The sequence below is a fragment of the Enoplosus armatus genome, chromosome 3 (assembly GCF_043641665.1).
Source record: "Enoplosus armatus isolate fEnoArm2 chromosome 3, fEnoArm2.hap1, whole genome shotgun sequence".
NCBI lineage: Eukaryota > Metazoa > Chordata > Actinopteri > Centrarchiformes > Enoplosidae > Enoplosus > Enoplosus armatus.
Window position 1 is genome coordinate 28,146,046 of NC_092182.1, and position 14,747 is coordinate 28,160,792.

At 41.3% G+C, this 14,747-nt stretch overlaps 1 protein-coding gene across 1 annotated transcript in view; it reads right to left on the minus strand.

Moving 5' to 3' along the window:
• The window catches only part of LOC139283111 (E3 ubiquitin-protein ligase RNF123), a 103,270-nt gene that overhangs the window by 71,162 nt on the left and 17,361 nt on the right, over positions 1–14,747 (minus strand). Inside the window, exons 23-30 of the mRNA XM_070903068.1 lie at positions 13,928–14,073; positions 11,225–11,308; positions 8,990–9,097; positions 8,458–8,635; positions 7,476–7,550; positions 5,952–6,039; positions 4,684–4,771; positions 3,807–3,891 (exon numbers count right to left, since the gene is read on the minus strand). Coding sequence (XP_070759169.1) covers positions 3,807–3,891; positions 4,684–4,771; positions 5,952–6,039; positions 7,476–7,550; positions 8,458–8,635; positions 8,990–9,097; positions 11,225–11,308; positions 13,928–14,073 — 852 coding nt within the window. The remainder of the gene's footprint in view (positions 1–3,806; positions 3,892–4,683; positions 4,772–5,951; positions 6,040–7,475; positions 7,551–8,457; positions 8,636–8,989; positions 9,098–11,224; positions 11,309–13,927; positions 14,074–14,747) is intronic.

Sequence of the window (14,747 nt, forward strand, 5' to 3'; positions counted from 1 at the left end):
AAGGTCTTTACAGCATGGTCGGAGTAGATGGACAGTGGATGAACGACTGAAGAGAGAATCAGTGAGGTCAGATCTTAAAAATATTCCTCTGTCTTTATCAGTCCGACACGATCGAGGAAACAATAGGTAGTCAAAGAAAAATGAGGACAGAAATACAGGACAATAGAGGCAAAAAGGAGACGAGAGGAAAAGGATTATCAGGAGCAGAGGGAGGGACACAGGAGGAGGAAGGACAAAGCAGGAATGAAAGAAGTGAACACATGGAGGAGAAGAAGAGGAGGAGGAAGAAGACAAACACAAGTGTGTGGAAAAGATATGGGGAAGCTCTCCAGCCTCCTGTGGGAGACTTGATGGTAGGTCAAGTGTTCATTAAGTCTCATAATCCCTGTTTCTCCTCTCTGCCCTCCGACATCCCAGAAGGATCAGATCTCTCCATGAAAGACTGTTTATTATCCTGAATACATACACAGAGGTCAGACTGCTGCTGACAGGAAGACATGGTACTGTGGTACAGTATCATTTTGAGGTACTACTTTACTTGACTATTTCCATTTTATGCTACTTCATACTTTATTTTTTCCCCCAAAAATATAGAACTGCCCTCCCCTAATTCAACCCTACTCAGTCCTACTCATCCTCCCAATCCATCCATTCTACCAGCCAGTCCTACCCCCGTCCCACCCCAGCAGGCTACAGCTGTCCACTAGACTAGAATAATAACAATGGCAATAATAAAGGAAATTACACAAAGGTGCATAACGAAGGAGACTAAACTACACTTATATGACAGCTGGAGTTACTGGTTATTTTACAGATTAAGATTTTACATTAAAAACATATGATAACTGTTACTGACTAAACTATATACAGCAGTTAAAACTAGCTAAGTGTATATAAAGTAGTTAAACTAGCTAACTGTATATAAAGTGGTTAAACTAGCTAAGTGTATATAAAGTAATTAAACTAGCTAACTGTATATAAAGTAGTTAAACTAGCTAAGTGTATATAAAGTATTTAAAATTAGCTAAATGTATATAAGTAGTTAAACTAGCTAACTGTATATAAAGAAGTTAAAAACTAGCTAAATTATCTTTATTATTAGCTAAATGTATAAAAAAGTAAAAGTACTCCCTCTGCAGAAAATGGTCCCTGTGACTGATATATTGTTATATATTTTATCATTAGATTGTAGATTGTATTTGTGTTCATTTTGAATAGGATTCCACCTTTACAGAACAAATGAGTGCTTATGCAGTATGCATATAACCTGCTTTTTAAAAAAGGGAAAGACTAAATAAATGAAAAACAAATACAGTGTTTGTTGATAATGGGATGTCATATCCTAACATTCACTGACTGGGATCACTGGTCCTGAAAATGCACTACATCTACTAACTACTCAGTCAGATTGAGGAGCTTTAGGTGAGACTGTGAACTGAAACAAAGGTGACAGCTGTTAAAAGGAGAAACAATAAATGAAGACAGCCGAACAAGAATGGGAGCGATGGAAAAGAACTTACTTTGGAAACTAGCAATGGACAGATCCCCTGAAAGGCATGCAAATGAGAAGGCACACAAATGAAAGTCAATGATCATGCAGGAAGCAGAAAATCACAATTAAGTGGAAAAGAAACAGAGGAGCAGAAAAATCTTTGAAACATAGAGGACAATGACACGGCAAAGCATGCCTAACACTAAATCAATTATTAAAGGAACACTCCCACTTTAGGTCAGGGGTGTGGTTAGCCTAGCTTAGCACAAATACTGGAAGCAGGAGGAAAGAAGAAATGTCTTCGAATACCTCCAAAACTGTCGAGTTTAAATTTCAGGTGGGTCAAATACATCCAGGAGTCACCAGAGTTTGGTTCAGAGGACAGTGTGACACTATGGGGACAGGACATCTGAGCTCTGGTTGAAAGATGGTGACCTCACTACTCTATAAACCACAATATTGTGTTTTCTACCTACCTGTTAGATACAACATGTAAATTAGACAGATTTGAAGGAACTGGAGGGATTCTTTTTTGTCATGTTGGCAGCAAGGCTGCATGAAATTAAATTTTCATCTTTTTGTTCAGACTGAAACATCTCAACAGCTGCTGGATGGACTGTGATGAAATGTGGTTCAGGCCTTCATGGTCCCCTCAGGATGAACTGTAATAACTCTGGTGATCCTCTGACTCTTCATCTAGCGCCACCATCAGGTCAACATGTTCATGTGTGCAACACTTTGGTTTATGACCAAATACCTGCAGAACTGATGACGTTCATCAGCCTCAGCTGGACTCTGTGTTTACTGCTAGTTAGCTAATGTTAGCATGCTAACATGCTAAACTAAGATGGTGAAGATGGACATCATGAATAAATACCATACCTGCTAAATATCAGCATGTTAGCATTGTCATGGTTAGTTTGTTAGCATGCTAACATTAGCATTTAGCTCAAGGCACTGCTGTGTGTAAGTGCAACCTCAAAGAGCTGCTGGCATGACTGGAGTCCCTTAGCCTGGTTTAATACAACATATAATGCAACATAAAGCAAAAACATGCAACCACAACAGTGGTTATGTAAAGAAATACAAAACAAAGCAAGAAAAAAAACGACTAAAGAAAACAGATAAACCAAGAGGGACATTTTTTTTTTAGCAGAAGAAGAGTTCAACATTTAGTGAAATCCTATACAGCCAGCAGTTAGCTTAGCTTAGCATAAAGACTGGAAACAGGGGCAAACGGCTAGCCTGGCTCTGTCCAAAGGTAACAAGTCCACCTCCCAGCAGCTCTAAACCTGATTAACATGTTGCATCTGGTTTGTTTAATCTGGACAAAAAACAAGACACAGTTTACCACAAAGCCACCGTGAAATGGTGATTTGTTGGGTTTTTTTCTCTGCAGGATGTAAGATGTTTTTGTTCACTCTGTTTTGTATGTTAAGAACAACTGAATAATGAGTATTCCAGCATTATGTATATGAAATGACTGATGATGCATTCTCTGACTACAGTGTGACGTAGCAAAGGTTCATTTGTTGCTGTGATTCTGTGCTGAAATTATAATTGTAATTATTGTATTAATATAAATTAATTATAAATTACAACTGCAATCACTCAGTGTACTTTTCTTTATCAACATGAATGAGAGTAGACACTAAAAACATTTAAACAAGCGTTATTGCTGCTGTGATTTTACTTCAGTCTTCACAGTGAGACAAAATGATGGTCAGAAAACACCAGAGGCTGACTGAAGTTAGCAGTGTGAGAGTGTGTGTGTGTGTGTGTGTGTGTGTGTGTGTGTGTGTGTGTGTGTGTGTGATAATTAAAGCCGTAAATCAAACAGAGATGTTGTAAAAATAAACCTGGTGTAGACAGGCAGTCATGGCCTCAATATATTTATGGAAATTCATGAAAGAAAGTGAGGACTCGATCCTGAACCAGGAACACTCACATACTCCCAACAAAAAGAACAGAAATGATAGAAGAGGATGTACAGAAAGACAGAAACTAGAAGCCAGAGAGTCTGAAACAGACAAACTGTGGGAGAAAGTGAGAAAAGGAAAGCAAAAGTCTTGATTTATTCATTTCAGCTTAATTCTTTTCAGGGCTATTGAACGGCTGGAAACGATCCCAGCAACAGAAAATGTCTGAAGGCTCCCCGGACTGCTCGCCGGTCCACCACAGAGCTAACACCAACAAACACACTCACTCACATTCACAGTGACGGGCAGCTTCAGCCTCCCTGCTGCCACAAACAGAATGACAGAGGAAACAGTCAGGGAGCAACACAAACTGTAGATGAATAAAAACCACCTACTCTGCAGACTGGGGAGGTTGGCATCCTCAGGTTTGGTTTTCAGGAGGTGAGGAAGGCGAGTGTATCTGTAGCCAAAACCACAACCCTGAAAAACACCACAGAGAGCTCAGACGTCGAGTAGAGACGAGACGACGCACACCAAAAACACTGCACTGCATTCATTATATTATTAATATAATCATAATACATATAATCAGTGGTGGAGGAAGTGCTCAGTACTTAAGTATTAATACCACAAGTAAAAGTAAAATTGGACTTCAGCAAAAGTACAAAAGTATTAGCATCAAAATATACTATAGTACCCAGAGTGCTCATCATGCAGAATAATATACATTATCATTGGATTATAATTATTGATGCATTCATGTGTTGCATGTATTCATCCCTTTAATGTTGCAGCTGATCTATAATAATACTGTACATCATCATTTATTTGTTAATTATATTTTATACTGATAATCTGAATCTGCAACTAATAATAAACTAAAGTTATCAAATAAACGCAGTGAAAAGAACATTTCCCTCCAAACTGCAGTCGAGTGGGAAGTCATGTCATGTCATGTCATGCCCCCCCCCCGACAGACCTCCATTCTAAAATGGACCTCTGTCGGACTGCTGACAGGACGCCTCCAACTGCAGACCAACACAGTTATTACTTTCTATTATTCATTTTTAATCCAACAAGGTTTTGGATTTGTAAAACTTTCCCAGAGCCAAGAAAACATCCCGATGTAAAGTGTAAAGGCCAGACGCTGGGCAAGCAATTATCACTCAGGGGGCGCCGTCTTGGGGTCCGGTATCCACTTCTTGTAATACATCCATGGTTAGTGTGTGTGTGTGTGTGTGTGTGTGTGTGTGTGTGTGTGTGTGTGCTCACCCTCCACAGTCTGACCAGTATCCAGTTGGTCTGAGCCCAGGGTCTCTGTTCATACGGAGCCAGCAGATTCCTCATCATGGCAACACGTCTGAAATCACACCAACAGGTTCAGTCCATTTCATTGTTTACTCATTAACTGAGAGTCGTGGTTGTTTGGATTCTGACCAAAAGAACTGAACTTCCACATTAACACACACTTTTCCGTCTGTTCTGTAAGTACATTGTGATAAAACCTCCTGAGTGGAGGAAGCTGCCCAGAATGGATTCAAATGCAACATCTATAAAATGTTGACTCATCTGGTCCATCGTATCTCGTAATAAGTGATGTGAACTGACATGAGACCAGGATCCAGAATTATAACAAACCAGATGTCTCATTGTTCAGGATTGTTTCAGCTCAATCTGATTAAATCAGGAGAAGAGTTTCCATATTTGACGACGTGTCCTTAGGGACGGGAACAACTGGCTGTCCAACATTATGTGGTTATCTGAATTCATTTACATAATAATGACAATAATAAACAATTTAAATCATTACAACACAAAGTGATCTAAAAGAGGTAACTGATATCAGCCACTTGGTGTTTGAGTCTAAATGTCAGAACAACAAGAGAAACAGAATCAGTAAGATTCTATAATCTATCCAGTGCAGGGAGACCAGGATCAATATGGGTTTGTCTCTTTGTTCTAGTTTGAACTTGGGCTGCAACTAACAGTTATTTTCATTATTGATTAATCCACCAGGTATTCTCTCAGTGATCAATGGGTCTGTGAAATCAGTCAGAAAATAGCAACAAATGCTCAACAAAAATTATATAAATATAAAGTGACATCATCAAATGTCAAATATATTCAGTTTGCTGTCGTGGAAGAAAACTGAAGAAGCTGAAACTATTAATCCATTTTTAACATTGTTGATGATCATTTTTTTGAGGTTAGTTTCACATGAACGGTAAACATGACAGAAACATCTTTGAAAGGGTTCTAAGATGCAGGAACAGGAGGGAGCCATAGATTTAAGACTCTTGTCACATTGTGAGATTACAGGATGATGTCAGGACCTTTGATCAGTGTCAGATCAATTCAGATCTTTAAGGTCTGCAGAGTCGCTGCATGTCGTCTGCATACAGGATGACCTACAGGAAGCATGTCAGTAAAAAAAGGAGCATCGAGCCTTTTTTAAGAAAAAAATGAAAGAAACAAAAGAACTATGACATGAAACAGAGGAGTCGGACCAATCAGAGACATCACTGAGCACAAACACTCACTGTTCCTCTGGAATTCTCTCCACCGCCCTGAGGGATTGTGGGTAACAGACGTAGCTGGCCAGGGCCTGCATCAGAGAGTCTTTGATATCTGAGAGGACAGAGATTTTTAACACATTGGTCAAGCTGTGAAAACGTTCCTGAAACCCAATAAAACCTCATTAAGGCTTTTCATTAGAGGCTCATGTGAAAAGCATGTTTCATTTAACACCAACATCAGTTTGATAAGAAACAGTTTACTCACTACACTCCAACTGACAGTATCACAACTACTCACAGCATGTAGTTACTGCCTTCATGGCTTCACTGACTTCCGCCAATTCAACACAGAAAAACACTGAAAACAGTCAAAGCTACAAAACTATATGTGGAAGTGGTAATAAATAGATCTAAATATTAGTAATGATGAGTTTCACAGGCAGGTGGAGCAAAGCGACGTGCTGAAGGCAGCAGGTAGATTTCATACACTCATTGGTTTCCTGGAGATCTGTGGGACCTCAGATCCTGTTTGATGTTAAGATCAGTGTTCAGGCTGCTTCAGTCCTTCACTAACAGACTGTGGAACCACCAATAAAAGAACAGTCAATAGACTCTCAATAACAGATTAATAGAAATGACAAACAACTGAAGTGAACAAGAGAGACGCGTGTTTCCGTCCCACTTCAACTGGTGGTCAAAGTACGGTGGCCCTGATGGTACAGCTTTCAACAGTGCGTCACTAAGGACGGCTCAGGTTCACCATCCACACCAACACTGAGGAGTCACAGCGTCACTAATAAACATCACACAGAGAGCTGACAGAGAGAAACAGGCGGAGCATCATCCACACAAACATAGAAGAAACGACGACAGACACCAAATCCATTTTCTGTTTGTGTCAGAAAAAAAACTGAAACCTCATGAGCCTGTTCAAATACAGAAACAGGAACTCCACATTCTGTCTGATGTTTGATTATTCGGTTTAGCAAATGAACGACTTTATTCAGCTTTTATTCATTTGATAAGCTGAAGGGAATATTCTTAAGAACAGTCTTGATTAAAGCTTTTAGTTTGCAGAAACAATGTTGGAGCCTCCAGCTACATATTCAAATCAAGCAGAAAAGCAGCAGCAGCAGGTTCAATGTGATATGGAAAGACAATTCATTACAAATAAAATATAAACACAAATAATGAAATAAAGCAAAGGGGGACATTCAACAAGGACTATTTACTAAAAGACCAAAAAATGCTGAAGACTGTGTGTTTGGTCTCATGTAATATGCATTTTAAAGCTCAGAGGAGTGCAACATGGGAGGAGGGATGTAAACGTATACAAATATCAGAGAGACAGCGAGGTTCATTCTCCTGACTTAACGTTTCACCGCAGCTTCAGTCCAGTAATATTATTTCTTATTTACACGTCTGACTGTAATTTGCAGCAGGTTTAGTAAATATTCCCCTGAGGAGAGGCCAGGAAAAAGAGACAGACGGGAAAAAAAAGAACAGAGATGATTTCATGTAAATATCCATTGTGTGTGTGTGTGTTACCTGTTCCTACTATACGTGGATCAGCAAAGTGCTTAGCCAGGATAGCAGCTAGTTGGGTCAAGGTTTCTTCATAGCCTGAGGGTGGAAACAGAAATGCAGCGTGTTCAGCAGGCTGATCGCCACCTGACAGCACATCACCTGGGTTCTGCTTCAGTTCACACCGAAAAGCTGAAACAGCAAGTTGCATGTGATGCGCAGGTAATGATGGCACTGTGTGAGCGTGTGCTTCCACAGACCTGCGTCAATAAATCAATCTGAGCCTTTAACAGTGGGGCCACTTTGGGTGGGGGCTGCAGTAAATGATAGCAGCCAGCCCCCACCCCCATGTTGATGAGACACTCGTGAGTCATGTCAAAAATATATTGATGTGTCTCTTTTCCGTTTTCTAAGCAGATTTCTGGAGGTTTATTCTGGATAGACGTCAGAGATATGATGATGATAGCCATTTTTCACAGTAATCGCGGCAATCACATGTCACAATCACTGCTGCAGCTGGCCGTGAGCTGTTGTTTTAACCACACCTGCGTGCACCTGTCCCTTTCACCTCACACCGTATCGTATACGACCGATGTGTGAACACGTCCACCTATGCCGGCACCAACTTATTATAATCAGAAATGCAGCCACATCCACACCATTTTTGGACACGTTCATGTCATATCAGTTATCATATTTACGATTTTTCGACTTGTAAACAGCGTTCACGTCAACTTCAAAGTCGTAATTACGACTGGTGGAAAACCATAAATTCTTAAATAATGGCCGAGAGAGTGGAGAGTCTGACTCTGGTGGACTAATGGTGGCAGCTCTGCATTATACTGAATGTATCAGCTGTTGTGGTCTGCAGGTCATTTCAGCCCCTCAATGAGATTTTTACCTGACCTTTATTTGTTGGTGCTGGCCACGCCCCTTTCATAGGAGAAGTTATTGGTTGGTTTGTTACAGGGAGGTTTCAGTGACACAAGTGTTAGCTGTGGTTTACCTGGTAGCTCCTCCATGCTGTTTGCAGGGCTGAAGTAGTTCTTGAGGGCGCTGTATGCATTCATGGCCACATTGAGGTAGAACTCTGGAGCAAAGGCGAACAAAGACCCAGTGTTGTCGGCGTGTTCAATGGTCCGAATACAAACACACAGCAGCCAGTACACATCCAACATCTTGTCCTGGACAGAAAAACAGACAGAGACTATTATCCTTCAGTCTTTATTTGGATCCCCACAAAGTGGTCGCTAGTCTGCCACACAAAGACAACAACAACAAAAACTTCAAAATCAGACAGGATCAATAAAACGAGACAAGGCAAACATAAAGACCAGACAGGAAGTGGAATAAGTCAACATATGAAAAGACAGACAATAGAAACTCACAATAAAAACATTCAAAATGTTCACATCTATGCGAGATTCATCATTTGATGTTTTAGTGACTAGAGAGAGATTAAGACAAAACAGTGAACAGATGAGAAATGACGAGAATGAAAGACTCAAACACCAAACAGACGTGTTCAGCTGGATCACCTTGGAGTAGATGGTGGCGTTGATCCAGGCCAGTCTCCTGCTGAGGTGGTTCAGCTTCTCCGCAAAAACCTTCTGGCTTTTCTGGAGCTCCTCCAGGATGTCTGGTCTCTGAAAACACAGTGAGCAGTCCTGTTATCACGGGGACTCTCATCAGAGTCTCCACGACTGTCACCTCTACTGAAGTCTGATACGAGCTCAGTGTGTTTCCTCACCTCCAACACTCGTAACAAACAAACAGGTTCTTTTTCAGGATTTAGATTTGATCAGGATTGAGGATGGAGCTTTGATTGAAACTAGTCCATGCATTTGTCACGTCTAGGCTGGACTATTGCAATTCCTTATTATCAGGCTGTCCCAATAAGTCCCTGAAGACTCTCCAGCTGATCCAGAATGCTGCGGCACGTGTACTGACAGGAACCAGGAAAAGAGATCATATTTCTCCCGTGTTAGCTTCGCTGCACTGGCTCCCTGTAAAATCCAGAATAGAGTTTAAAATCCTTCTCCTGACTTACAAAGCTCTTACTGGTCAGGCACCATCATATCTTAAAGAGCTCATAGTACCCTATTACCCCACTAGAGCACTGCGCTCCCAGAATGCAGGGTTGCTTGTGGTTCCTAGAGTCTCCAAAAGCAGAACAGGAGCCAGAGCCTTCAGCTATCAAGCTCCTCTCCTGTGGAACCAGCTCCCAGTCTGGTTCTGCTCGAGGTTTCTGCTTCTTAAAGGAAGTTCTTCCTCTCCTCTGTCTCCATAGTGCTTCTCATGGTGGGACCTGTTGGTCTCTGTAATAACATTATAAAGAGTCGGTGCAGACCTGCTCTGTTTGTAAAGCGTCATGAGATGACTTTTGTTGTGATTTGACGCTATATAAATACAATTGAATTGAAAAGTGTTCAGAATATATTTCTAAGGACCAATGTTAGATGGAGACCACCAACAGATGGTTACAGTCCTTTTTCAATTGCAGTGTGTTCGTCCACTTGTATTTACTTTGCACTCTACAAATATATTCACTTGTTGACTCCGTACTTCTACAGATAATTGTAGAACTTTGTCCTCTAATCATGTTACTGTGAAGTTTGCTGCTGACACTTGTGCCCTGCATGAAGCTAATAAGATGAGCTATTGTAACAGGCTGACAGGTGTGTTGACTGGAGACCGGCTAATTATCTTCAACTGAGCACCAACAAACAAAAAGAAACCTTCTGTGACTTCGTAACTAGTACAGACAACCATCAACAAACTGAAGGTTTTAGTGACTCGGCTGCATGCAGGTGTTGTGAAAACAATAGGTCGTTAGTTTTGGTAGTTTGTCAGCAAGTGGAGCTGCAGCAGTGACACGCAGCTCATGAAGCTGCATTAACACACTGTGATGTACACTTCCTGAAGCTATCGAACTTATCTGCCAATAACCTTATCATTCTGATCAAATCAGAGAAAAAAGACGCCCCTCATGACTGCAGAACCTGCCTGAGAATCCTCCTGTTTTTAAGTTTCCTTCTGTGTCACAGTGATCCAGTGACAGTTGTCTGTACGTCCATGAGGACACTGCAGACAGGAGCTGCTAACAGCTGATTCAGCTGCTTTAATGGAGACAATGAGACTAAATGGAAACAAAAATAGTCTAAAAATTGCGCATAAGATATTTCTCCCAACAGTGGTCAAAAAGTTAAAATGGCTTGAAGGAAAATGATCCAGTGAAGGTGGTTAGAATTAAAGCAAATGATCATTTAGTTTAGAAAATAAAGCCTTTGGATGGAGGTCAGGCTGGTTTCAGAAGACGTCAGGAGGAAGCAGAGAAATAAAGGCTGATTTGTTCAGGGTTTTTTATTTATTATTTTATTGAATTTATTAAGAATCTACAATGTTTTTGCTCAATGTTTCACGTGTTTATGTTGATGTGATCCTCAGCAACCTTAATAATGTTACCTCATGGAAACTGTCAGCATCTGTTTAATCATAGATAATAATAATAATAATATAATAGAATAATCATAAGAGCACACTGCATGAGACAAAAAGTGAACCTGTTTCAACTTCTAACACAAAGTTAATGAGTGATGTTTTTTAAAGGTTTGTTTGCAGACACAAACATAAGACAAGAATATGTTTCAGTTATGATCAGCTGAGAAACACACAACGTCTGCTGTTAAGGATGAATGCTGCCACTGAACAGCACACTCAAACTAAAATAAATGAAATCTCAACAAATGAAATGTGAAATAGACTGAGCTCACTCTTGTAGGGCATCGTGCGATCTTCTCCTCTGTGTCCTTCAGTGCGACGGCGTATTCATGGACGTCATCTGAAACCACCACCATCTGGAGGAGGAATGGAAACATATACATACATTCACAGAGTTTATTACCTGGTTCTTCTAACAAGTGAACTGAATAAACTTCATAGAGTTTGGAGGTAAATGTGCTTCTGTCAACCTGATTGGATCCTTCAGTCACTATTTTATTCTGCTGTTTAGTGTTTATTGATGTTTTTTTACTATTGTTGAACTTCATCACTAACAGGAGGGATGTTTTGGTCAGATGAAGGTCATGATGTCGGCCAAAAGTTCTAACTAGACAGAGTCTGCAGCCATGCTAACAGCTCTGTGAGGCTGCACTGCTAAATGCTAACATCACCATGCTAACATGCTGATGTTTACCATGTTCACCGTCTTAGTTTAGCGCGTTAGCATGCTAACATTAGCTGATTAGCAGTAAACACTGAGTCCAGCTGAGGCTGATGAACGTCATCAGTTCTGCAGGTATTTGGTCATAAACCAAAGTGTTGGACACATGACCTGATGATGGCGCTGATGAGTCAGAATAAGAAGTGTGTCCAAATCAGCTCAGGAATAACTCCATGACCTGTGCAATGTGTTCTTTTGTCATAGGGTTATGGGGTCTCTCTCTCTGTCTCTCTCTCTGTCTGTCTCTCTCTCTGTCTCTCTCTCTCTCTCTCTCTCTGTGTCTCTGTGTGTGTCTCTCTCTCTGTCTCTCTCTGTCTATCTCTGTCTATCTCTCTGTGTCTGTCTATCTCTCTGTGTCTGTCTCTCTCTCTGTGTCTCTGTGTGTCTCTCTCTCTGTGTCTCTCTGTCTCTCTCTCTCTCTGTCTCTCTCTCTCTCTCTCTCTGTGTCTCTGTGTCTCTCTGTGTATCTCTCTGTGTCTGTCTCTCTCTCTGTCTCTCTGTCTGTCTCTCTGTCTGTCTCTCTGTCTGTCTCTCTCTCTCTCTCTCTGTCTCTCTCTGTGTCTCTGTGTGTCTCTCTCTCTGTCTCTGTGTCTCTCTGTCTCTGTGTCTCTCTGTCTCTCTCTCTCTCTCTCTCTGTGTCTCTCTGTCTCTCTGTGTATCTCTCTGTGTCTGTCTCTCTCTCTGTCTCTCTGTCTCTCTCTAGTGGAAAGTGTATATTATCTAATATTATTTTTGTCATCACCTCTCTGGCTGTCCATTAGTTTGAGGATAGACTGCAGCTTCATATCATGGGCGGCTCTCAGAATCTGATCAGATACTTCCCTACATGTATATGTGCACTCATTCCTCTCAAACTCACTCAGGAAGTATTTCCCATCAAACAGCTGCACTTTGCTAGATCGATCTGTGGAGACAACAGATAACTTTGTCATACCAGCTGATGTGGCCGTTAACAAAGAGAGGACGAGCAGTGGAACAGGGTCGAGGAGTAGTGATGCTCTGACTGATTGGCTGTAAACATCAGCATGTTAGCATTGTCATTGTGAGGTGCCATGAGGAGCTTATTGGGGATGTACAACAACTCTGGTGGCCGGCCGTGTCCAACAGTCTTCATTGTCCCCTGGAAACGTGTTGTATCTGTTTTGTCTCTTTGCATGTGTTTTCTTTAGCTGGACGGCATTGAATGGACTGAAAGCAACAGACTTCACCGATAACAAAACCCTGTGCCATCAGAATACTTGACAGATGCTACAATCACATAAAAGTTCTTATTATGAGGGCTTCTGAACATGTTTGTCAAGCAGCTCTGAGAAAAAGGACGTCTGTGAAGCCTCACCATCAGTCAGCGTGCAGGAGACAACGCAGTTTATCAGAGCCTCCATGTGAAGGTCAGATTCTCACATATGAATAAAATATGCAACATTAACCTTTTGTGTTCACGTCCTGACAGATGCTCACTTCACATAATGTACTCCTCCATTCAGCTTTTAAATACAACCCTCATCTTCGTATCGTTCAGTCACAAACACATGAAAAAATGTTTCTTAGATTTAGAGATGCAAAAGTTCACAGAATATTCTCATGTCAATAAAATTCTGACCTGAACACAGTAATAAAATACAATAACCAAATTGATCCATGAAGGCCTTCGATCAAGGGCGCTTCACATACAGAAAACTAGCAATAACCAGTTAATAACCAGAAGAACTAAACGTCCCTGTGGCGCTTCCTGTTTGTGTTTCCGCTGCATGTGAAGAATCCGAAGATGAGACTTATTAATAATTAGACTGATAATGGATTTAAAAACGATGGCAGTGTTTGAAACACAATTTTCACAAAAAGTCCAGTTTTATTTCTGGTTCACTTGCTTTGCCCTCTCGACCACGGATCCCTCTCCACCTCGCTTGTCTTATTTTAAACAAGTCAGGAAGCCGAAAACAAAGCCCAACTTTGTTTTAAATGTTAAGAAACTTTGTTTTTAACAGTATTAAACAATAAGAAATGTACGAGCCTTGTCCTAATATTGATACTAGCGGTGCCCAGTACTTCCCAGTACTTCCTGTGCACAGCCCTACCCCGGTTCCTCCCCCCGGTTCCTCCTACTGGTTCCTCCCCCCGTTTCAAACGCAGGTAAAGTTCCTGAGTTCTAGAGAAGGTTCTTGGTCGCCTGAGAAAGTTCCTGTGGTGGAGACGCAGAATCCACCAGAGGACCAACGATTCTTCCCGAAAGCTCTTTGTGACGTTCAGTACTCACCTTTCCCAGCTGCTGATGAACACTCAGGTTGTACATCATCACGATCCCGTCAACAATCTCCAGCAGGGACTTATCTGCGATTGGCTGATCGGGCTCCTCCACCGGTCGCCCCAACAACAGGCCGTCGTTGCCATGACTTCCCTCAACTTTAGGCAGGAAAGAGAACAAAAAGTGTACGATAAGAGACTGCATGTGTAGAGTTCTCTGCATCAGATCTACAGCTGCAGGGACCAGAGGGAGGTGTGGCATTATTCTTCCACTTCCACCTGTTCTGGATAATAAAAGACTTCCTACTTGGCTGCTGATAGTGTTGATGGGAGTGTTAACGACATCACAACATGAGACCTGAAGCGCTGACTCGCAGTCTACCTGTGAGGCCGATTACACTGAAAACTGCCCAACATGTTTTTACATATCAACATCTGATGGCGGTTGTTACCAAGGATACCAAATCAAGTAAAAAATTCATTACTCCTCATCAGACACGTACCTCCTTTGCTTTTTAATCTTTTTAATATTGGAGGACTGTATGTATTCTTCACAACATTAAAGGAAAGAGTGTCTCCTACAGAGAGTGTTGCATTATGGGTAGTTTGAAGCCTTATTGTTGCTAAGCTAGCTAGTTTCTTCAAGTCCATTAATAGTGAGTCTGTTGGAGTCAGTGTTTGGTTAGCCCAAACCGAACCTGCAGGACTTTCTGACCTGTTTTGATGCCACAAAGAAAACAAATTCCTGATGAGTGAAAACGTCTTTAAAAACGACAAGGGGCTCCAAAGCACAAAGTCAGAGACAATCATTTTGACTGACAGGAGACACAGCG